Source organism: Hylobates moloch, unplaced genomic scaffold, assembly GCF_009828535.3.
Source record: "Hylobates moloch isolate HMO894 unplaced genomic scaffold, HMol_V3 SCAFFOLD_8, whole genome shotgun sequence".
Lineage (NCBI taxonomy): Eukaryota > Metazoa > Chordata > Mammalia > Primates > Hylobatidae > Hylobates > Hylobates moloch.
In genome coordinates this window covers 18,012,352-18,038,355 of record NW_026652283.1, presented here as the reverse complement: position 1 = coordinate 18,038,355, position 26,004 = coordinate 18,012,352, and the positions used below count along the sequence as shown (strand labels likewise).

The following is a 26,004-nucleotide window of genomic DNA, read 5'->3' as shown; positions in this document are numbered from 1 at the left end:
ACTTCTAGTTCTTTTATTTTTTTTTTGAAATGTCTTAACTACTTGTGGTTTTTATACCTTAAAAATATTAGAACCATTTCAGAAATTTCTTTAGAAAATTCTACTGGAAATTTGGTTGTAATAAAATTGCATTTACGCGAAGAATTTTCATTGTGATAATGTTAAATCAGACCATCCATGAATATGGTATACCAATTATACCTCTCCATTAATTCAGGTCTTCTCTTACATCCTGTAATAAGGTTACTAAGTTTTCATAATAAATATATTTTTTGGCAGTTTAAATCTGGGATTGGCAAATTTCTGTGGCCTGCAGCCTCTTTTGGTACGGCCTGTGAGTTAAGAACAAATTTTACAATTTTTAAGAAGTCATAGCCAGGCACAGGTGGCTTATGCCTGTAATCCTTGCACTCTGGGAGGCTGAGGCGGGCAGATCACCTGAGGTCAGGTGTTCAAGACCAGCCTGGCTAACATGGCGAAACCTTGTCTCTACTAAAAATACAAAAGTTAGCCAGGTATGGTGGCATATGCCTGTAATGCCAGCTACTAGGAAGGCTGAGGCAGGAGAATCACTTCAACGTGAGAGGCGGAGGTTGCAGTGAGCAGAGATCACACCACTGCATACCAGCCTGGGCAACAAGACTGAAACTCTCTCTCAAAAAAAAAAGAAGTTATAAAATAACAAAAAAATTAAATAATATGTGACAGATTTGGCCTTTTACAGAAAGTTTGCTGACGTCTAGTTATATCTTAGGTATTTATAGCTATTTTTCTAGTGTATTTAGTATCTCATTTTTGTAGCTGATTTCTTATTTTTTTTTTTTTTTGAGATGGACTTTTGCCCATCACTCAGGCTGGAGTGCAATGGTGTGATCTCGGATCACTGCAACCTCCGCCTCCCAGGTTGAAGTGATTCTCCTGCCACAGCCTCCCGAGTAGCTGGGATTACAGGTGCCTGTAGCTGATTATTGTAGCTGATTACTGACAGTGTAACTTCAGTGTCCAATACAAAAGTCCCAGCCACATGTGGCCATTTAAATTTAGATAAACTGGGCTTGGTGACTCAAGCCTGTAATCCCAGCACTTTGTGTTTTTTTTTTTTGAGACAGAGTCTCCCTTTGTCTCCTAGGCTGGCATACAGTTGCGTGATCTCCACTCCACTGCAATCTCTGCCTCCCAGGCTCAAGCGATTCTCCTGCCTCAGCCTTCCAAGTAGCCGGGACCACAGGTGCTCAACTAATTTTTGTATTTTTGTAGAGGTGGGGTTTCACTGCGCTGGCCAGGCTGGTCTCAAACTTCTGGCCTCAAGTGATCCTCCTGCCACGGCCTCCCAAAGTGCTGGGATTACAGGCATGAGCCACTGTGCCCAGCCAATCCCAGAACTTTGGAAGGCTGAGGGAGGAGGATCGCTTGGGCCCAGGAGTTCAAGGTTTCATCTGGGATCATGCTACTGCACTCCAGCCTGGGTGACAGAACAAAACCCTGATTCAATAAACAAGTAAATAAATTTAGATAGTTAACACGAATACAACTAAAAGTTCAGTTTTAGTTGTATAGTCACAATAGTCACATTTCATATGCCCAACAACACATGTGGCCAGTACTATGCTGGACAGCACAGATAGAGGGCAGCTGAATTTCTGATTCAACCTTACTAATCTTTTTTTTTTTTTTTTTTTTTTTGGATGGAGCTTCGCCCTTGTTGCCCAGGGTGGAGTACAAATGGTGCGACCTCAGCTCCTGGCAACCTCCACCTTCTGGGTTCAAGTGATTCTCCTGCCTCAGCCTCCAGAGTAGCTGGGATTACAGATGCCCACCACTAAGCTCGGCTAATTTTGTATTTTTATTTATATTTTTAAATTTAATTTAATTTTATTTTTTTTGAGACAGAGTCTTGCTGTCGCCCAGGCTGGAGTGCAGTGGCGCGATCTCGGCTCACTGCAGGCTCTGCCCCCTGGGGTTCACGCCATTCTCCTGCCTCAGCCTCCCGAGTAGCTGGGACTACAGGCGCCCGCCACCTCGCCCGGCTAGTTTTTTGTATTTTTAGTAGAGACAGGGTTTCACTGTGTTAGCCAGGATGGTCTTGATCTCCTGACCTCGTGATCTGCTTGTATTTTTATTTATATTTTTAAATTTAATTTAATTTTATTTTTTTTGAGACAGAGTCTTGCTGTCGCCCAGGCTGGAGTGCAGTGGCGCGATCTCGGCTCACTGCAGGCTCTGCCCCCTGGGGTTCACGCCATTCTCCTGCCTCAGCCTCCCGAGTAGCTGGGACTACAGGCGCCCGCCACCTCGCCCGGCTAGTTTTTTGTATTTTTAGTAGAGACAGGGTTTCACTGTGTTAGCCAGGATGGTCTTGATCTCCTGACCTCGTGATCTGCCCGCCTTGGCCTCCCAAAGTGCTGGGATTACAGGCGTGAGCCACCGTGCCCGGCTAATTTTGTATTTTTAGTAGAGATGGGGTTTCACAGTCTTGGCCAGGCTGGTCTTGAGCTCCTGACCTCGTGATCCTGGCTAATTTTGTATTTTTTAGTAGAGATGGGGTTTCTCCATGTTGGTCAGGCTGATTGGTCTCGAACTTAACTAATTTTTCATTCATTGTATTGATTTGTCTGTTAAGTCCAGGCATTTCCAACTAAAATGTTCAAATTTACATTGTGTCATAAGCATGACGTAACTTTTATTATTTTCTTAAACATATATTATCTGCATTCCTCAGAGCAACATTTTAAGACAAGTATTATTATTTCTCTTTTCTTTTTCTTTTTTTGAGATAGAATCTCGCTCTGTCGCCCAGGCTGGAGTACAGTGGTGCGATCTCAGCTCACTGCAACCTCCACCTCGTGGGTTCAAGTGATTCTCCTGCCTCAGCCTCCCAAGTAGCTGGGATTACAGATGCCTGCCACTACACCTAATTTTTGTATTTATAGTAGAGACAGGGTTTCGTCATGTTGGCCAGGCTGGTCTCGAACTCCTGACCTCAGGTGATCTACCCACTTCAGCCTCTGAAAGTGCTGGGACCATAGGCGTGAGCCACTATGCCCGGCCAAGTACTATTATTTCTATTTTACAGATAAGAAAACTAACCCTTGGAACTAGGTCTCAGATGTGTTTGCTTATTAACTGGATTCTTTATAGCAAATGGTGCTGTATCTTCCCCTATTCTAATAATATGTCAGTCAAGTCAACAGGCCAAATGTAACTTCACAAAATGGGAGACATTTAATACAGAAGGATTAGAATAATTTTATTAAGAAGATAAAATATTGGCTGGGAGCAGTGGCTCACGCCTGTAATCCCAGCACTTTGGGAGGCCGAGGCAGGTGGATCACCTGAGGTCAAGAGTTTGAGACCAGCCTGATTAACATGCAGAAACCCAGTCTCTACAAATAAATAAATAAATAAATAAATAAATAAATAAATAAATAAAAATTAGCTGGGCTTGGTGGTGCATGCCTGTGATCCCAGCTACTCAGGAGGCTGAGGCAGGAGAATCGCTTGAACCCGGGAGGCAGAGGTTGCGGTGAGCCAAGATCGTGCCATTGCTCTCCAGCCTGGGCAACAAGAGCAAAACTCTCTCTCAAAAAAAAAAAAAAAAAAAAAAAAAAGATAAAATATTCATTATTTGATAAATCCATATAATTCAACATCTCAACACCAAGTGACACAGATGGACCTGTGAAAGGATATGAAACCATGTTTTTAGGAAACTGTAGAGCTGAGACCGAAAGGAGCACAGAACACTCCGGGGCTCACCATATGCCCAACAGAACAAAGAACTCTTAAACTTAAGAGGGGATAGTCTACTTTGTGAGTAGTAAGATTCCTGTCAGGCCGGGCGCGGTGGCTCACGCTTGTAATCCCAGCACTTTGGGAGGCCGAGGGGGGCGGATCATGAGGTCAGGAGATCGAGACCACAGTGAAACCCCGTCTCTACTAAAAATACAAAAAAATTAGCCGGGCTCCAGTATCGAGAGGTGAGGCAGAGAATGGGTGAACCGGAGGAGTTGCAGTGAGCCTGGCCATGCATCCAGCCTGGCAAAAGATTCCTGTCATTAAAAGTATTCAAATCCAGGTCTCAGATAGGCAATAATGTAAAAACTGTTATGGGTATGCGTAAATCTAACAAGGTGGATTGTACAGTACCAGTAAAAACAGTTAAAACAATATAAAGAATTTTATACTTTTGTACCTGAACTTCACCAAGGTGATCCAGCTGCTCTTGCATCTGGTTCCTGGTAACAGTTACATCGTATTCTAACTTATCATATTCCCTCCATGCTCGTTCCAATTCCTAAAACCAAAAAGTGTTAATTACTTTATGGGAAAAAATGTGCTTTTATGGTGTTATCACTCCAACTGTAACTTTCTAGATTTTAGAAAGTCGTATAGTTTATAGTTACCAAAACAGGAATTTTTATAACCATTTTTGTTCCTTTTTAAAACTCAATTCAACAAAAATTTACTAAGCAACCTAAGTATTACTGTGCTGCTGTTTATTTCCTAAAATGTAGAAGAGGCATAAATAAAGCATTTTCTTTTTTTTTTTTTTTTTGAGACGGATCTTTCCCAGGCTGGAGATTTCGGTCACTGCAACCCCCTCCGACCCACCACGCCCGGCTAATTTTTTGTATTTTTAGTAGAGACGGGGTTTCACCGTGGTCTCGATCTCCTGACCTCGTGATCCGCCCGCCTCGGCCTCCCAAAGTGCTGGGATTACAAGCGTGAGCCACCGCGCCCGGCCTATAAAGCATTTTCTTATCTGTCTTCATTAAAAGTTCTCCATGAATGAAAATACTTTGTATTTTAGCATATTGGAATTTCAATAACATCGGAGGCTTGACAAGACTTTACTTACAATAAGCTTATAGTAATACAACAAAACAAATGAATTTAGCTAGCTATGTAAACAATTCAGTGAATTCTGTTTGTGAAGACTCAGTATAGACACTATTACCCATCTGTACTTTTCTCCTTTGGAAAAAAAATCACCCCCAAACCAATAATATCACAGAGAAGATTTTGATGTTTGGTCTTTAACAGCTTGTCATTTGTTGAATATAGAATAATTCTAGAGGTGCTTAAAAATACATCATCTGCCAGACTCAGTGGCTCACATCTGTAATCTCAGCACTTTGGGAGGCTGACAGGGGCAGATCACTTGAGCTCAGCAGTTTGAGACCACCCTGGCCAACATGGTGAAACCCTGTCTCTAATGAAAACACAAAAATTAGCTGGGCCCGATGACTTGTGCCTGTGGTCCTAGCTACTTGGGAGCCTGAGGAGGGAGAATCGCTTGAACCTAGGAAGCAGAGGTTGCAGTGAGCTGAGATTGCGCCTCAGGAGGCTGAGGCAGGCAGATCATGAGGTCAGGAGTTTGAAACTACCTGACCAACATAACGAAACCCTGTCTCTATTAAAAATACAAAAAAAAAAAAAAAAAAGCCAGGCGCAGTGGCAGGCGCCTGTAATCCCAGCTGCTTGGGAGGCTGACGCAGGATAATCGCTTGAACCTGGGAGGCGGAGGTTGCAGTGAGCCGAGATTGCGCCATTGCACTCCACCCTGGGTGACACTGAGAGACTCTGACTCAAAAAAAAAAAAAAATAAAGTAAAAGAAAAAAAATGAAGAGCTATCTTATTTTGTATATTCTGTAACTTAACTTAAAATAACTTTAGAAAATTTAGGTGATTGGCTGGGTGTGGTGGTTCTTGCCTGTAATCCTAGCACTTTGGGAGGCTGAGGCAGGTGGATCACTTGAGCCCAGGAGCTCGAGACCAGCCTGGGCAACATAGAGAGACCCCATCTCTACGAAAAAATACAAAAATTATCCGGGTGTGGTGGCGCTTGCCTGTGGTCCCAGCTACTTGGGGCAGGGCTGAGGTGGGAGGATTGCTTGATCCCAGAGGCAGAGGTTGCAGTGAGCCAAAATTGTGCCAGTGCACTCCAGTGTGGGTGACAGATGAAGACCATGTCTCCAAAAAGAAAAAAAAAAAAAAAAATTGAAGCTATCTTGCCAGTCTTTTTTCTTTTTAAATAAAAAAAAATCTTAGGTGAAGAAAAATTATTCAAAATGTACTGGGAAAACAGATGTGTGCCATCACCCCTATGCCTGGCTAATATGTTGTGTGTGTGTGTGTGTGTGTGTGTGTGTGTGTGTGTGTGTGTGTGTATATATATATATATATTTATTTATTTATTTTTGGTAGAGACAGGATTTTGCCATGTTGCCCAGGTTGGTCTCTAACTGCTGGTCACAAGTGATTCCACCAGCCTTGGCCTCTCAAAGTGCTGAGATTACAGGTGTGAGCCACCACACCTGGTCAGCAAATTCTTTTTACATGAATAAATATGAAAATTAATTTCCTTTAACAAAAATTAATTCTAGCCATGGTTTAATTTGTGTGCACCACAAAAACTGCAAATTTAAATAGTGAGTCTTTGATGGCTTTAGGGAGGGTAAATGAAGACAACAGATCCAATGACAGCCCAGTGGCTAAGAGGATATTACAGGCTAACACCTAAGCTCCCTTGTGGAAATGCCAGGGTTCAGGGTAGGCTTAACTGCACTGCAGAGGCATTTAAGTATAAGAACATTTCAGGATGGTAGGAATCCTTCTCTTTCTTAAAGAAACATTAAAAATACAGATTGGGAGCTAGACATTCCTTTATCAATATTTTGGAAGTGAAGACGCACAGTATACTTTCAATTTTCCTAACGTGGAGAGTCCTGCCACTGAACTGGCCCAAGTCCTGTAATCCTGCTAGGCCTACCTGTTTCTGTCTTTACCTCAGCTCCTCAAACATGATTACCAGATGGGTAGGAACACAAGACAACAGAGGACAGCGAGGAAAGGGCAGCAATGGCACAACACATTTCCTCCCAACATCTGGCTGGGTATTTCATTAAAGAATCTACTAGATTATATGAGTACCATGCTAATAATCTTTAAATATGACCTTACTTATTTGTGGTCAAGAAGCAAATATAGCAAGATAATTTAAAAGGGCTAATACTTTTCAAATATACAATTACCTTAAAATCTCAAGTACTTGCCACAAGATAGTGCTTTCAATAAAAAGTAGAGAATGACAAGCTATACAGTTAAGAGAATAAATGAAGGCCAGGTGCAGTGGCTCACGCCTGTAATCTCAGCACTCTGGGAGGCTGAGGCAGGGGGATCACGAGGTCAGGAGTTTAAGACCAGCCTGGTCAACATAATGAAACCCTGTCTCTACTAAAAATACAAAAAAATTATCTGGGCATGGTGGTGGGTGCCTGTAGTCCCAGCTACTTGGGAGGCTGAGGCAGGAGAATCGCTTGAACCTGGGAGATGGAGGTTGCAGTGAGCCGAGATGGTGTCACTGCACTCCAGCTCCAGCGACAGTGCGAGACTCCGTCTCAAAAAAAAAAGAGAGAGAATGAATGAACTCTTTTTTGAGATGGAGTCTTGTGATGTCGCCTAGGCTGGAGTGCAGTGGCACGATCTCAGCTCACTGCAACCTCTGCCTCCTGGGTTCAAGTGATTCTTCTGCATCAACCTCCAGAGTAGCTGGGATACTTGGGACTACAGGTGCGCACCACCACACCTGGATAATTTTTTTTTATTTTTAGTAGAGATGTGGTTTCACCGTGTTAGCCAGGATGGTCTCAATCTCCTGACCTCATGATCTGCCCGCCTCAGCCTCCCAAAGTGCTAGGATTACAGCCATGAGCCACCTGTGGCCAGCCTTCTTTTTTTTTTAGATGGAGTTTCACTCTTGTTGCCCAGGCTGGACTGTAATGGTGTGATCTCGGCTCACCGCAACCTCTGCCTCCAGGGTTCAAGCGGTTCTCCTGCCTCAGGCTCCTGAGTAGATGGGATTACAGGCATGCACCACCATATCCGGCTAATTTTTGTATTTTTAGTAGAGATGGGGTTTCTCCATGTTGGTCAGGCTGGTCTTGAACTCCTGACCTCAAGTGATCTGCCCGCCTCAGCCTCCCAAAGTGCTGGGATTACAGGCCTGAGCCACCGTGCCCGGCCTGAATGAATTCTTTCAATCTGGAACTATATGGATGAACCTCGTAAGTTAAAGGAAGCCAGGCAAAGAGTATATGTTTACACTTCACATAAAGTTCAAGCCTGAGTGCAGTGGCTCATGCCTGTAATCCCAGCAGTTTAGGAGGCTGAGATGGATGGATCGCTTGAGCCCAGGAATCTGAGACCAGCCTAGGCAACATGGTGAAATCCCATCTCTGCAAAGTATACAGAAATTAGGTATGGTGGCGCATGTCTGTAGTCCCAGCTACTTGGGAGGCTGAGGTGAGAGGATTGCTTGAGTGAGGTGGAGGTTGCAGTGAGCCTAGATTGTGCCATTGTACTCCAGCCTGCGTAAGAGACTTTGTCTCCAAAAAACAAGTTCAAAAATAGGCAAAACTCATCTATAGTTTAAATGTCAGGTGCTAGGCTATAGCTACTCAGGAGACTGGGCAGGGGGAGGATCACTTGAGGCTAAGAGTTGGAGGCTGTGGTGTGCTACAACTGCACCTGTGAATAGCCACTGCACTCCCATCTGGGCAATATAGCAATACCCTGTCTCTAAAACAATTTAAAAAAATTAAAGGAAAAGAAAAAAGTCTGGTAGTGTTCCTTTTGGGAGAGGAGCCTCTGGCATGCTAGTAAAATTCAATGTCTCGATATAGATATTGGCTAAACTCCTAAACTGTGTGCTTTCCTGAGAACATGTTATATTCCAAGAAAAGAAAAAAATAGTGTACGTGTTGGGCAGGAGGAGGGACTGCTGCAGAGTCTTCTAGAGATAGGGTTTTGCTCTGCTGCCCAGGCTAGAGTGCAGTGGCATGATCATAATTCACTGCAGCCTTGAACTCCTGGGCTCAAGCGATCCTCCTGCCTCAGTCTCCCAAGTAGCTAGGACTACAGGTTTGCACCACCATGCCCAGATAATTTTTTAATTTGGGGTTTCACCATGTTGCTCAGGCTGGTCTTGAACTCCTGGGCTCAAGCAATCTTTCCAAAGAACTGGGATTACAGGTGTGAGCCTCTGTGCCAGGCCAGACTTTTTTCTTACTCTGTCACCTGGGCTGGAGTGCAGTGGTGTGATCTCAGCTCACTGCAGCCTCAACTCCCCAGGCTCAAGCAATCCTCCCACCTTGGTCTCCTGAGTAGTACAGGTGCACATCACCATGCTGGGCTATTGTTTTTTAATCTTTTGTAAACTTGAGGTCTCACTATGTTGTCCAGGCTGGTCTTGAACTCCTAGGCTAAAGCAATTCTCCTGCCTCAGCCTCTCAAAGTGCTGGGATTACATGTAGGAGCCAGCAGGCCTGGCCAAGATTTAAAAAAAAAAAAATTGTCTAAGTTTAGGGTATGGAACAAGTAAATTTTAATAGTGCTTACTTCTATATAGTCTGTACTGAGACAAGACTTGGCTATTGTGTAGGGGAGAAAGTGAAGTAGGTCTAAATACTTAAATGTAATGAAATTCCAGATTTCCAAAAAAATCAGTTAAAGATTTTAATATTTAGCTAGACAGCTATACAGCAGATATATACTATGTCCTTTATTAAGAAAGGATTAATGGCCAGGCATGGTGGCTTATGCCTGTAATCCCAGCAGTTTGGGAGGCTGAGGTGGGAGAATCTCCTGAGCTCAGGAATTCAAGACCAGCCTGGGCAACATAGGGAGATCTCATCTCTACAAAAAAATTCTATTAAAAAAAAAAATCAAAACTAATGATGCATTTCCAAGTTTTTAATATAAGGAAAACTTTCCTTTTCTTATCTAAAATCAATGGCAATTTACAACAAAATCTACTCAAGGGAATGGTTACACAATACACTAGACACAAATCTCAAATTCTTTCCTCTGTATTTTACTGTCACATTGCCTCTTTTTTTAATTATCAAGTAAATATTGTAAGACTATAGGTGGCTATAGTAAAAAAAGGTAAATAATTACTATTATTCTTAGAGCTAATAAACTGTTTTACTTCTGGTTTGCTTCTCAATTATGGTTTCTAAGTTTTAATTTAAGAAATGTCAATTCATTTTTCTGCTTTTCATTAAAAAATAAAACCTGTAACTTTGGAAAAGTATTGACATAGGTTTTTAATATCAAAATGAGGGAGAGGCAATAGATGTAGCATAATTACTCATTAACTTCCTAATTTAAACTCAAACATCTCTTTCCAACTTTAATTAATATTACAAATTAATGCCCACCACTATATCTTGGAAAATTAAAGCCTTATGATATTTAAATTAATTTTACTGGTATATTTCGAGGATCAGGCAAAAAAATTAAAATGTTAATTTTTTGGTCACTAATACCCCACCATAACAGTCCTGCCAACTGGTATTAGAAGCAGTTGATTTTTCAGGTCAATCAAAAGAAAGTTATGTCTGATTTATTCATTTTTTTCATTTTACCTTCAGGATGTAGAGATTTCCTGGCTCACATTTGAAGAACGTGCTTAATTATTTGAGGAGTTTTTAAAAAAATAATTTTTTTTTAACGAATTTATACTTGTCATGTAACTGCTTCTCAAATAAAATCACTACTTATTAAGCACATGGCATGCCTCTTATTATACTATCTAATGACTACACTGGCTTTTTTTAACCTAAAAAGGTGTTTACGTTTTTTAATTATTTTTTCACTTAGCCTTGGACTTGAAACACACTAAAAAGATGTTTAAAAGGGCACCAACTCAAACTATAAAGTGAGGCTCAACTATCAGCCACAATTATAAAGCTATTCATATTTTAAATTTCTAGTTTATGACCACAATTGTAGTCATTCTATGTTTTAGCTATTTGTAATCTTTAACTCTCGTGTTTAGTTTCTTCTCTAATGTTTTCTATGAAACAAAACTTGCTTTTTATTGTTAAAAATTCTAGATATAATAAAAATAGAAAGGCTAGCACACAGGGGAAGATTTAAATAAATAACTATTACTGTGCCACACTTCTGTTGGCTTTTTTGTGGATTTTCTTCTGTTTTGTTTTTTGAGACGGGGTGTCACTTTGTTGTCCGGGACCTCTCTGGGCTCAGGTCACCCTGCTGCCTCAGCCTCCGGAGTAGTTGGCACTCCAGGCACACGCCACTGTGCTCGGCTAGTTTTTTTTTTTTTTTTTTTTTGTAGAGATGGAGTTTCACCATATTGCTTAGGATGGTCCCAAACTCCTGGGCTCAAGTAATCTGCCTACCTCAGCCTCCCAAAGTGCTAGGGTTACAAGCGTGAGCCACCACACCAGCCTGGGGGAAACCAAAAGTTGGTTCTCTGAAAACAAAAACAAGATTGACAGACTGTTAGCTAGAATAATAAAGAAAAAAAGAAGATCCAAATAAGCACAATGAGAAGCAACAAAGGTGACATTACAATGGATCCCACAGACATACAAAGGATTCTTAGAGATGATTACGAACACCACTATGCACACAAACTAGAAAATCTAGATGAAATAGATAAATTCCTGGAAATATACAATCTCCCAAGATTGAATCAGGAAGAAACTGAAACACTTAACAGATCAATATTGAGTTTTGAAATTGAATCTGTAATAAAAGACCTGCCAAACAAAAAAAGGCACGGATCAGATGGATTCACAGCCGATTTCTACCAGATGTACAAAGAGCTGGTATTAATTCTACTGAAACTATTCCAAAAAAATAAGAAGGAGGGTCTCTTTTTTAACTCATTCTATGAAGCCAACATCACCCTGATACCAAAACTTGGTAAAGACACAAAGGAGAAAGAAAACAAAGGCTGATATCCCTGATGAACATACATGCAAAAATCCTCAACAAGATACCAGCAAGCCAAATTCAGCGGCATATCAAAAAGTTAATTCACCATGATAAAGTAGGCTTCATTTCTAAGATGCAAGATTGGTTCAACATATGCAAATCATAAATGTGAGTCAACAAGTAAACAGAATAAAAAGCAAAAAACATATGATCATCTCAGTAGACATGGAAAAGGATTTTGATAAAACCCAGCATCTCTTCATGATAAAAACCCTTAAGAAATAAATCCATATTGAAGGAATATGCCCTAAAATAGTAAAGGCCATCTATGACAAATACACAGCCAACATCACACTGAGATGGACAAAAACTGGAAGCATTTCTCTTGAGAACTGGAAAAAGACAAGGATGCCCACTCTCACCACTCCTACTCAACATAGTACTGGAAGTCCTAGTCAGAGCAATCAGGCAAGAGGAAGAAATAAAATGCATCCAAATAGGAAAAGAAGTCAAATTACCTCTCTTCACGGACAATGTGATCTACACCTAGAAAACTCTAAAGACCCTATCAAAAGGCTCCTACAACTGATAAATGACTTCAGGAAAGTTTCAGGACACAAAATCAACGTATAAAAACCACTGGCATTTCTATACACCAATAATGTTCAAGCTGAGAGCCAAATCAATAATGCAATCCCATTTATAATACACACGCGCGCACACACACACACACACACACACACACACACACACTCCTAGGAATGCATCTAACCAAGTAGGTGCAAGATGTCTGTAAGAAGAACTACAAAACACTGTTGAAAGAAATCATAGATGATGCAAACCAATGGAAAAACATTCCATGCTCACGGATTAGAAGAATCAATATTGTTAAAATGGTCATACTGCCCAAAGCAATCTACAGATTCAATGTCATTCCTATCAAACTACCATCATTTTTCACAGAACTAGAAAAAAATTCTTAAATTCATATCGAACCAAGAGTCCAAACAGATAAAGCAATCCTAAACAAAAACAAAGCCAGAGGCATTATACTACCTGACTTCAAACTATACTATAAGGCTACAGACTAAAACTTCATGGTACTGGTACAAAAACAGACGCAGACCAAGGGAACAGAATATAAAACCCAGAAGTTAAGCCACACACCTATGGCCATCTGATATTTGATCAAATTGACAAAAATAAGCAATGGGGAAAGAGCTTCTTATTCAATAAATGGTGCTGGAATAGCTGGCTAGCCATATGCAGAAGAATGAAACTGACCCGTTACTTTCACCATATACAAAAATTAACTCAAGATGGATTAAAGATTTAAGTGTCAGGCCTCAAACTATAAGAATCCTTTAGCCAGGCATGGTGGCTCACACCTATAATTCCAGTACTATGGGAGGCCGAAGTGGGCAGATCACATGAGGCTTGGAGTTTGAGACCAGCCTGGCCAACATGGTGAAACCCTGTCTCTACCGAAAATACAAAAAGTAGCCAGGCTTGGTAGTGGGCATTTATAATCCCAGCTACTTGGGAGGCTGAGGCACGAGAATTGCTTGAACTTGGGAGGTGGAGGTTGCAGTGAGCAAAGATCGTGCCACTGCACTCTAGCCTGGGCAACAGAGTGAGTCTCTGTCTCAAAAAAAAAAAAAAAAAAAAAACCAAAAAACAAAAAACAAAAAAGAAGAAAAAAGAAAAAAGTAATAGCAACAAAAACAAAAAGTGACAAGTGGGAGCTAATTAAAGAGCTTCTGTAAAGCAAAAGAAACTATCAATGGAGTAAACAGCCTACAGAATGAGAGAAAATACTCACAAACTATGCATCCGACAAAGATTGAATATCCAGAATCTATAAGGAGCTTAAGCAATTGAACAAGGAAAAAACAAAACAACTCTTTTAAAAAATGGGCAAAAGACATGAACAGACACTTAAAGGAAGACATACAAGTGGATAATAAGCATATAAAAATGCTCCATATCACTAATCATCAGAGAAATACAAATTAAAATCACAATGAGATACCACCTCACATTCATCAGAATGGCTACTATTAAAATGTAAAAAAAAAACAAACAAACAGATGCTGGCAAGACTGCAGAGAAAAGGAAATGCTTTTAACAGTGAGTGGAGATATAAATTAGTTTGGCCACTATGGACAGCAGTTTGGAGATTTCTCAAAGAACTCAAATCAGAAGTACCACCTGACCCAGTAATTGCATTGACTGGTATATATCCAAAAGTATATCCAAAAGAAAGCAAATCTTTCTACCAAACATACACATGCACTTGCATGTTCACCACAGAACTATTTACAATAGCAAAGACATGGAACCAACCTAGATGCCCATCAATGGTGGACTGGATAAAGAAAATGTGGTACATGTATACCATGGTACTACACAACTATAACAAAGAATGAAATCATGTCCTTTGCACCATCATGGATGCAGCCAGAGGCCATTATCCTAAGTAAATTAATGCAGGAAAAGAAAACCAAATACCTTATGTTCTCACTTACAGGTGGAAGCTAAACACTGGTACTCATGGACATAAAGATGGTAACAGTAAAACTGGGGACTACTGAGGGTGGGGAAAGAATGGGGTATAAAGGTTGAAATCGGGTACTATGCTAGGTACCTGGGTGATGGGCTCATTCATACTCCAAACCTCAGCATCACACAACAGACAAAGTTAACAAACCTACACATGTACCCCCAAACCTAAAATAAAATAAAAATAAATAAAAAGTATAGGGAACACTGCTTTACATGTTTCCCTTGCGCTAATCCTAGTTTTGTGTACTTTTGTGGCCTACCAGGTAAGGAGAAGATGTTTTCAGAACCACAGCTTTGATCTACAAAGGTGCTAATGTTATACCCCTTATGCTTGGGGCTTAGATTTGAACTAGTACTATGAATTGACTGAAAGATTCAGTGAAATCCTTTGAGATTCTGCCAGCAAAAATGTAATTCAAATTTAAATCTAATCAACATTCACTGAGTGCCAGCCATATGCCCAGTATGATGTTATGCACATGCTAACATTTGCAGCCTTAAGCTACAAATATAAATAAGTTTACATAAAGGCACAAATAACATAGTTTGTATTCTATGCAATAAGACTTGTCTTAGAAGAATATATTCTGAGGGTTTGTCATAACCACTGATTATTGTTGAAGGCAAGGAAAAAGAAACCAGGAAAGTGATTACATAAGATGAAAACCAGAAAAACGGATACTCAAACAAGATCAAATTTTATTTTATTCTATTTCATTTATTTTATTTTATTTTTTTGAGACGGAGTTTCACTCTTGTTGCCTAGGCCAGAGTGCAATGGCGCGATCTCGGCTCACCGCAACCTCAGCCTCCCGGGTTCAGGCGATTCTCCTGCCTCAGCCTCCTGAGTAGCTGGGATTACAGACATGAGTCACCATGCCTGGCTAATTTTGTATTTTTAGTAGAGGTGGGGTTTCTCCATGTTGGTCAGGCTGGTTTGAACTCTTGGCCTCAGGTGATCTGCCCACCTAGGCCTCCCAAAGTGCTAGGATTACAGGCTTGAGCCACTGCACCTGCCTGGCCTATTTTCTATTTATTATTACCATTTTTTTTTTTTTTTTTTTTTTTGAGCCGGAGTCTCGCTCTGTCGCCCAGGCTGGAGTGCAATGGCACAATCTTGGCTCACTGCAACCACCGCCTCCCGGGTTCAAGCAATTCTCCTGCCTCAGCCTCCCGAGTAGCTGGGATAACAGGCGTCTGCCACCATGCCTGGCTAATTTTTGTATTTTTATTAGAGGCGGGGTTGCAATGTGTCAGCCAGGCTGGTCTCGAACTCCTGACCTTGTGATCTACCCGCCTCGGCCTCCCAAAGCGCTGGGACTACAGGCGTGAGCCACCATGCCTGGCCTTCTATTATTAATGATTTTGTTTTAGAGACAGTGTATCACTCTATCACCCAGGCTGGAATGCAGTGGCACAATCACGCAGCCTTGACCTCCTGGGCTCAGAGATCCTCCCACCTCAGTCTCCTAAGTAGCTAGGATCACAGGTGTACACCACCATGCCCGGCTACTTTTTTGTTTCTTGTAGAGACAGGGTCTCCCTAAATTGCCCAGTTTGGTCTCAAACTCCTGGGCCCAAGCAATCCTCCTGCCTCAGCCTTCCAAAGTACAGAGATTACAGGTGGCAGCCAGCACTCCTGGCAAAATTCATTTCTATTAACATATTTTTAACAAATTTCCCATCTGGGCTAAAGTTAACCTTGAGATGGAGCAAATTCTAAGCCTACTGATGAGATTTATTAATCCCAGTTGATAAGGAAAGGGATTCCCTAAAATTCGAATTTCAAGAGCAGACACCAAATCATTAAATAGTTTCCAACTGTCTGTAGAGCCTACCATTTTGATTTGACCCAAGTTGTCACAGAGACCCTAAGCTTCTCATTAGCTTGGCATTGACAGTTTAACCCCATTTTCCCTTTCTAAGCTCACATTTTCTATCCTCTCACAGGAATCCTCTATCCCAGTCAGGCAGTTAGTTCTATTTCCTCCTTTTCCAAACATGTCTCCTATGTTCTCATCTTTGCCGTGGCTTAAGGTGTTTTGTATTATTTGAATAAACCACTCTTCACTTCTCGTTGTATCCAAATCCTACCTATCCTTGATTAGCTCAGTACTACTTCCTTGTAGACAGTATTTCAGGTGCTTATATTTTCTTTATGACTATATTACAGAAATCCATGTAGATCTAAGTCTTCAGAACTGTGGTAAGAAGATCTGGATTTGAGTTTTAGGTATATTGTTTATTAGCTTTGTAACCTTGGGTAAGTCATTCAGCTCAATCATTCATCCAATGTGAATGACACATAGTTTCTTATTTCAAGATACTCACAATGGAAAGGATATTAAATTTTAAAAAAGTCTATAAACATGACAATATAATTAAGACTCAAATGAGACAACAGAAATAACAGTATTTTAAAAATGGAAATAGAAATATAAGGTATTTAAGAATTCCTCAAACTAAGTTTTCAATGATTTCAAAATCATGGTATATTCCTTTAAAAATAGCTCACGTTTGGAATTCAGGGTTCAGAATAGAAGCCAAGTTGAGATTCTGGGATCTTGCCAGCCTGGAAAGACTCCTCTAAATTAAGCTATACTGTCTGTGGCCTTTCTTAAAAGATAGCTGCTCCCTAGCCCATTGAAGGTACAGACAAGGGTTTGGGAGCAGTTTTATATAACATGGCAGTTTTTCCTAAGATTTCTCTTTCAAAAGAGCTGCTTGGACTGGTGCTGTTACTATGTTTATAGAGATGACCACATCATAGGATCTAAAGCCAGCTGTTTAAACTCATAAAACACTCAATTTATAAGCTGCAAGTTAAGACTTTTAGATTTGTTAATTCCAAGAGACTCACAGTCATAGTCATATGGCCATGAGTTACAGGGTTCTGTTATGTGTATTTCTTTTTTTTTTGAAATAAGAGTCTCACTCTGTTGCCCAGGCTGGAGTGCAGTGGCATGATCTTGGCTCACTGCAACCTCTGCCTCCTGGGTTCAAGCAATTCTTGTGCCTCAGCCTCCCAAGTAGCTAGGATTACAGGCACCTGCCACCATGACCAGCTAATTTTTGCATTTTGGTAGAGACGAGGTTTCACCATGTTGGCCAGGCTAGTCTAGAACTCCTGACCTCAAGTGATCCACCTGCCTCGGCCTCCCAAAGTCCTGGGATTACAGGTGTAAGCCACCACACCCAGCCTTGCCATTTATATTTCTATTGATTGATTGATTGATTGAGACAGAGTTTCAGTCTTGTTGCCCAGGCTGGGGTGTAATGGCGTGATCTCAGCTCACTGCAACCTCTGCCTCCCGGGCTCAGATGATTCTCCTGCCTCATTACAGGTGCGTGCCACCACACCTGGCTAATTTTATATTTTTAGTAGAGATGGGGTTTCACCATGTTGGTCAGGCTAGTCTTGAACTCCCGACTTCAGGTGATCCACCCACGTTGGCCTCCCAAACTGCTAGGATTACAGGAGGGAGCCACCGCGTCCAGACTACTTATTTTCTTAATGCAATAAACAGGAGTACTTATCTGCCCTGTAAAACACTCATTTCACAAAGGACAAAATGTTTGGCTGGGTGTGGTGGCTTACACCTGTAATCACAGCACTTTGGGAGGCCAAGCCAGGAGAATCACTTGAGACCAGGAGTTTGAGACCAGCCTGGGCAACATAGTGAGGCCCCATTTCCATGAAAAAAAAAAAATCTAGCTAGGTGTAGTAGTGCCAGCCTGTAGTCCAGCTACTTGGGAGGCTGAAGCACTCACTTGAGTCCAACAGATTCAGGCTATAAGTGAGTTATAGTCAAACTACCGTACTCCAGCCTGGGTGACAGAGTGAGACCTTGTCTCATAAGTAAATAAATAAATAACAGAATCCCCACTAATTAAATAATCTTTTAATTTTATGTTCCTAAACAGAAGCACACTAATAACAAATTAATATTTTTTGCTATAATAATAAAGAAGAATCCTAAAGAGAGCCCAGTATTAAAAAAAGAGAAGAAAATAGAACTACATATTTAAGCCACTTTTATTAGGGGAAAAAAAAATCTACTTACGGCAGTGGCTCGAGAAAGTTCTCGACACGTACTAAGCAGTCCATTTTGTAAATCATCCCTTTGTAACACCACTGTCTGAATGGCTGCTGGGTTATCTGCATGCATTTCTATCTCTTGGCTGGCTGATAGCAAAGCTTGTTCAAGCGTGTACTATTATAATAAAAAGAATTACACTTAATGTTCTGCATCATTGTATTAATTCTTTTTACTTATCAGTGTCCTGATAATAATCATATTAAGTAACATCAATTGTAGATAATAAACATAATTGTCCTACTTTCTCCTTGTGGAGTTGCTGAAGTTTCTCTTCCAGAGCATGCACCACTTTATCTTGTTCACATAATCGGCTTAACTTGGCCTAGGTTATAAGAGAAGATGTCTTGTTAGCAATTTTTTATTTTTTCTGTAATTGGAGGTAGGCAGTCATTATAAGACCAAAAATCTTTATTTCAATCAATAAAATAAAAGTTAAAATATAGCTTATAAAGATAGAATGCTTAAAAAATAGGCATGCAAGCATTTTGCCTCTACAATCTGCTAAATAGGTTAAGTGATATATGAAGTCCTTAATTAAAATGCTTACTGGATTCTATTGTTATATATTTAAAAAATCATGCTCTTAGATTCTTAGAAAATAATATAAACAACAGATCACTTCTAATTGAAATACAAATAAAAATATTATTAATGGAGAAAAATAACTTTCATCAGGGTTTTAGTGTTTAAATTCTTAATATTACCCTAATTTCTTAATTATGAAAGTACAAGATAGTATTCTAATAAAATTTCAATAGTACAATAAACCAGTTTTAATGTTTCAAAATGAAAACATTGGACAAATTGGAAATATGTCCCCAACTTTATGGCATAATGACACATAAGCAAGAAATTTGAGACTTTACCTTCTTTGCCATTTATCTATTAAAATAACTACCTTATCTTTGTCAGACAACAAGACTCAGGCTACACAAAATGAAAGGTGTTAAAAAGAAAAAGTGGGCGGCTGGGCTCGGTGGCTCACCCCCGTAATCTCTGCACTTTGGGAGGCCAAGGTGGGTGGATGACCTGAGGTCAGGAGGTCGAGACCAGCCTGGCTAACATGGCAAAACCCTGTCTCTACTTAAAAAAAAAAATACAAAAAGTTAGCTGGGCATGGTGGTGTGCTCCCATAATCCCAGCTATTTGGGTATCTGAGGCAGAAGAATCACTTGAACCTGGGAGGAGGAGGTTGCAGTGAGCTGAGATCATGACACTACACTCCAACCTGGGTGACAGAGGCCCTGACTCAAAAAAAAAAGAAAAAAGAAAAGAGTATAACAAGGGAAGAATGTATGGCAAATCAGCAATCTAAAATATGATTTAAAAGAAACTAAATTTAAAAAGTAGTGATAAAATTTCTAAAGGCCAAACTTTATCTGAAAAACATAGCAATTCTTTGTCTCCAGTCTCCAGTCTTCCATAGCTTTTTTTTTTTTTTGAGGCAGGGTCTCACTCCATAACCCAGGCTAGAGTGCAGTGGCGTGATCTTGGCTCACTGCACTCTCCCTCCTGGGTTCAAGAGATTCTCATGCCTCAGCCTCCCGAGTAGCTGGGATTACAAGCGTGTACCACCATGCCCAGCTAATTTTTGTATTTTTAGTAGAGACAGGGTCTTGCTATGTTGCCCAGGCTGGTCTCAAACTCCTGGCCTCAAGTGATCCGCCCGCCTCGGCTTACCAAAGTGCTGGGACTACAGGTGTGAGCCACCGTGTCCAGCCAATCTGTAACTTCTAAAAATCAGAAACAGTTTTTGCTTTCATTTAAGTGATGCTTAATATGTTGGACTGCTAACAATAGGGAGCAGTGGGACGTAGAGGGCAGGGAATAATAATTTAGAGCACACACATAAAATATGAATTTATCTGATGTCATTTTGGAGGACTTGGGAGAAAGAAGTTTTTTGGTCATGCTTATTTCCAGTGTTTTTGGCAGAGAATATGACAGAGTACTGACAATATATATCATACTAGTACTTACATCAATATCTACTTCTTCAGGTCTGTATTTGTATAATGTGCCTCTACCTTCATCTTGTGACAGCTATAAGAAAAAAAAATCATATAGCAACTTAAAAAATCTTATTTAAAAATATATTTAGCCTATAATACATACTTTGGATTTATATTAAATATATATAACATAACAAAAATGGATTTTAATGATTCTTATTACTTTTAGAAGTTTAATTCAAACACTGATCAACAAAGTAGAAAAATACTTGACAGTGATATAATATGCAAGATACATACGAACAATGTATGTAACAAGCTTGTTAAACATAATAATATGCTGGTCAAACAAAACTAATATAGTATCTTACATTATTTCTTTTAAAGACACACATTATTTTAATAAAAAAATTGACAAATACAATCGTAGCAACTTTATCAAATCAAATACTTAAATTAAGCATAGTTCAACAGTCAAAACCATCCTTCACGGTATACACATAATCACACACTGTATATGTGTACACTCAAATGTCAACACATCTTAACAAAACCTGTAACATATTGTCTACATATATATAATATATAAACACACATACACAATATAGACTTATCTTGTTCTTCTGTCTTAAGAACTAAAAGATAATGAAGGAAAAGGATGGGTTTAATTGAAAAGAGGAAAACCATTCGAAACCTCATAAAACTGAAAGCCTACGTTATAAACTATGGATAGTCATATTTCATAAAAAGTTTATGTGTGTTAGTTGACTCCATTTATGTTACTATATTGTAAGGAATTATTCAGTGTACTTAAATATCCTTTCTTCAGCTTCTTCCCAGTATATTTTGGTTAAAAGATATTTTGGTTACTTCTGATTGTGCTTACCAAGATTTCAATAGCCATCCCAGTCAGTTATACCACAGATAACATCATAGCCTCTGCAGGCAATACTTCACTATTTTTCTTGTCTTTTGATTTTTTTTTTTTTTTTTTTTTTTTTGAGACGGAGTCCCGCTCTGTCTCCCAGGCTGGAGCGCAGTAGCGCGATCTCGGCTCACTGCAAGCTCCGCCTCCTGGGTTCACAACATTCTCCTGCCTCAGCCTCTCAAGTAGCTGGGACTACAGGCACCCGCCACCACGCCTGGCTAATTTCTTGTATTTTTAGTAGAGACGGGGTTTCATGGTGTTAGCCAGGATGGTCTCGATCTCCTGACCTCGTGATCCACCCACCTCGGCCTCCCAAAGTGCTGGGATTACAGGTGTGAGCCACCGCGCCTGGCCTGTCTTTTGATTTTTATATTGACTGTGAGAAAATAACAAAAACACAGTAGAAAAAATTTAAATGGGGCTCATTGCATGTTTACTAAATGGCACAATTTTTTCAAGGTGGGGTTAGAAGTAATGTGTCCCAATTATATTCCAGTTTAGAAAATTAAATTTCAGATATGCATAATACATAAGAATGTATAAATGACAATTCTATATGTTTTCTCTATGAAAGAAACTGCTTGACAGTTACAGCTTTAAAAGGAAGCATTATTTAAACAGGAGATAACTTTGAATTGATCTAGAAATGTGGGAATCAGAAGGTTAAAAATATAAGCATTCCAAACATACAATAAATCCTGGATTTATATTTCATTTCAAGACATGACTTTCACATACCTCATGCAAATGAATCTGTGACTATTTAAGGGTATGCATAGTGATTGTTAAACCACAAAACTTTCACAGAAATGAATATTACATGAAAAATGAATTTAATGACAAAAGTTAGAATACTCTTACACTATTCAAAATAAGTATCCTCAGGTGTGTCCTGAGAAGTGTCAACTGTCATTGTAAATTAAAGCACCTAGATCCAAGAAAGTAATTTATATTCCTATCTGGAAAAAAAGTAATATGAAGTAAGTTTTAAATAGGTAGATCTATGATAAAAAATGTAAGACAATGCCAAAATTCCATTTTCATATTTATCACAAATTAAAGAAAGGTCATAAGCTACTAAGATGTTCAAATATAGTTTGCTTAATATTTATTTATTTATTTTTTTTTGAGATGGAGTCTCGCTATTGCTCAGCCTGGAGTGCAGTGGTGCGATCTCGGCTCATTGCAAACTCTGCCTCCAGGGTTCAAGTGCTTCTTCTGCCTCAGCCTCCAGAGTAGCTGGGATTATATGTGCACCACCATGCCTGGCTAATTTTTGTATTTTTAGTAGAGACGGGGTTTCACCATGTTGGCCAGGCTGGTCTTGAACTCCTGACCTCAAGTGATCCTCCCATCTTGGCCTCCCAAAGTGCTGGGATTATAGGCGTGAGCCACCACGCCCAGGTGTTGTTTGCTTAATATTTAAAGTTAAATGCAAAACAGCTTTACTAGACTACAGAATCTGAATATAACTAGCGGACAGTGTTTCACCTAGATTAAAATATCAAATGTACCCTATATCTCAGAGACAACAGAAAAAAACATTAGTATATTAAAGTGAAAACTTAGTAATTTATAGTAAATCTTTAGGATATTGATATACTATTTTTATTTGGGGAATCTTATTGCAGATTTATTTTTACATCAGTTAGCATATCATGATAGAGAAAAATGTCTACTGTAGTTACAACTTTAGAGTGATATATCCTTTATAACCATATACATATATTATACATATCAATCAGATTTTTGTGGTATTTCTACTTTTAGTACCACCGAAATTTTTCTTTAAATCTTTTTATCAAGTTATTCAATAAAGATATTCATTAGACATCAACTAACCAAATCCTTAAACCTCTCCCCACACATTGCTTTTACGACAGAAGAAAAGCATAAGTAAACAAAATTTTTCCTTAAACAAACAAAACACGCCTTCATAGAATTGACAAGGTTGCTATTTTGTCCTCAATATGAAAATCCTGACCCCTCATCCCAACCTCCAGCCCTACCCAAAAAAAAAAAAAGTAAATTTCATGAGCATTCTGGTTAATTCAAGTTTTGCATATTTAAGTTCATGGTAACACTGTTTATCATTTTTTTCAAATACACCTTTAGCCAAAAAAAAAAAAAAAAAAAAAAAGGTTTGGTTTGAATACTTCATTCGAAGTACCTTAGCAACACTAGAAAAGCAAATGAAAAAATGGGATGTGTAGTAATTACATAACCTTGTGCAGTGCTCCAAGTTCAGGTTGAGGAGTGTATTATATAGATTTTATTAACTACATAAGGATATGTGTTATATTTTATTTAGGATGTCGGAACCTTTTAAAGTATCTGATAGTTTCTTTTTTTATAAAGCTGTCTTGGCATTAAAACAAAGTTACTTATGTTAATTAAAATTCAACTTCAATATCCCTTAGGTATGTGGACTATATATATTTTAGAGTATATGAACATAATACATAAACTTCAAAAAGGAGTTTTGGGGAAATATTTTAAAATTTGATAAAATTAGACATTATATCCATAGATGGCAAAAAATGCTTATAGGACTATAGGCATTTGTTGATATTGCATCTTTTAGGACAAATTACTTATCAGGTGATTAATTTCACCGGTATTAAATCATGTTATAAAAACTATGGTCCTAAAATGTAACTGTGAAAGGTGGTGTAGAATACAGAATGCTTTAAAAAAAAAAAAAAAAAAAGAAAAGAGATAGTATCTCATTCTGTCACCCGCCAGGCTAGAGTACAGTGATGTAATCGTAATCACAGTTCATTGTAGCTTTGGATTCCTGTCTCAGCCTCCTGAGTGGCTAGGACTATAGGTGTGTGCCACCATGCCTGGCCAATTTTTTTATATTTTGCAGAGACAGGGTCTTGCTTTGTTGCCCAGGCTAGTCTCAAATTCCTGGGCTCAAGCGATCCTTCAGCTTTGGCCTCACAAATTGTTGGGATTACAGACATAAGCCACCTCGCCAAGCCTGGATTCAGTTTCAAGTCTTTTTTATTTGACCAATTTTAAGAAAATTACTGCCTAGGTAATTTCTTGAGTGTTCTCCGAGGATGAAAAATGCAAACATTTCCAAAAACTGAGTGGCTATGATTCAGAATAAAATAGGTTATAAAACATTTTGCCGGCCGGGCGCGGTGGCTCACGCTTGTAATCCCAGCACTTTGGGAGGCCGAGGCGGGCGGATCACGAGGTCAGGAGATCGAGACCACGGTGAAACCCCGTCTCTACTAAAAATACAAAAAAAAATTAGCCGGGCGTGGTGGCAGGCGCCTGTAGTCCCAGCTACTCGGAGAGGCTGAGGCAGGAGAATGGCGTGAACCCGGGAGGCGGAGCTTGCAGTGAGCCGAGATTGCGCCACTGCACTCCAGCCTGGGCGACAGAACGAGACTCTGTCTCAAAAAAAAAAAAAAAAAAAAACCAACATTTTGCCATTGTATTTCTAGCTAAGTATCAATAACTTATTAATACAACATTGTCATTTAACTTCAGAAAAGCAAACTGTAGCAGTACATTTTCCCTGGATAATAACATGATGAGGGAAACCTGGAGAAAAATAAAATACAATTTCAGTTTGTGCAAATTTATAAACACAGTTTAAAAAATGTGTCAGGCTGTCACTTTAATCTATTAAGGATGCCCTGCATAATAATTAAGTCCTTTACTAGTGGCTGAATAAAAATAAGACAGTCTGAAGACTCCCTAGCCTTAACAGCACTGAGAGTTAACACTGATTTCCTGGTAACTGGTGACTCAGCCATGCCCAGGCAAGGCTGCTGACATTAGACATTCAGATCTTTCTGTTCTGTACAATTTTAGTTTTCTTTCACATATTAATATAAATAAATATTTATATAAATCTATTGCTCTTTCAGTATTCAAGGTCAGTGATGCTATAATGTGCCAGTCTCAGACATCTTCACTTCCGCCCCCCCGCCAGCCCTTCCCACTTCAGATCTCCACATTTTGGAAAAACCCCAATTAGAACTTTTAATGCAACTGAATAATTTAAACTATCAGACTTTCGCATCATGAACCATGAATGTTGAGCATTATTAAAAAAAAAAACAACAACCAAACCAAACAGGAAATCCAGGCTACCATTCTCATCTAAAATATGCAAAATATGATAAAAACATAAACTATTATAACAAAATCCCTTTGATCTCATGTCAATTTAGCATTATATAGATGACATATTTTACTGACAGCTTCAGACACTGCAGAAAGTATCAGTTTTGGAATAAGTATTAAGACTCTCGGTGTGGTACTTTGGAATACAGTACCAAGGTCTATAATCTGGTGACTTTAAGAATTGAAAGATTCCATTTTCTTTTGATAAGTAAAGCTGTTTAACTTTAAATATTTAATAGTTTGTTAATCTCTTTATTGCAAATTTGAGACTATTTTCAGTCATCTAATAATATACTTTAAATATTTTGAAAACTGTGCTGAAATATAAGTCATCCTCTGATCAACTGTATCCATTCCTCAGTTACATGGCCCTGTGATGCAGATCCCACGGCAACTGAACGAAATAGAGGCCTTAAAAGCCAGTGTGAGCTCAAAGTCGTTCTTTTTACTAGGTGCCTTATATATTTTAATCAAAATATATATTCATTTTTCATGTTAGTTAATTTTCTTCTTCTGCATGATTTTTAAAGATTGTAAAGGTCATATGCCAGAGTAATT

The 26,004-nt window shown here is 39.2% G+C and overlaps 1 protein-coding gene across 34 annotated transcripts in view; it reads right to left on the bottom strand.

Annotated features, from left to right (window-relative positions):
- Positions 1-26,004, bottom strand: part of PLEKHA5 (pleckstrin homology domain containing A5) — a 247,936-nt gene that overhangs the window by 36,365 nt on the left and 185,567 nt on the right. For 18 of the 34 annotated variants that reach the window (XR_004249157.2, XR_009214697.1, XM_032159750.2 and 15 more), the window contains 5 exons: positions 20,969-21,004; positions 20,398-20,460; positions 18,659-18,739; positions 18,382-18,531; positions 4,193-4,294 (listed from right to left, as the gene is read on the bottom strand). Coding sequence is in view for 32 of the 34 variants with exons in the window: in XM_032159750.2 (XP_032015641.1) it covers positions 4,193-4,294; positions 18,382-18,531; positions 18,659-18,739; positions 20,398-20,460; positions 20,969-21,004 (432 nt within the window). In the remaining 2 variants the exon portion in view is untranslated. Of the gene's footprint in view, positions 1-4,192; positions 4,295-18,381; positions 18,532-18,658; positions 18,740-20,397; positions 20,461-20,968; positions 21,005-24,751; positions 24,859-26,004 lie in introns of those variants that run through there. The other 16 variants (XM_032159749.2, XM_058443440.1, XM_032159755.2 and 13 more) reach the window with 2 other exon arrangements.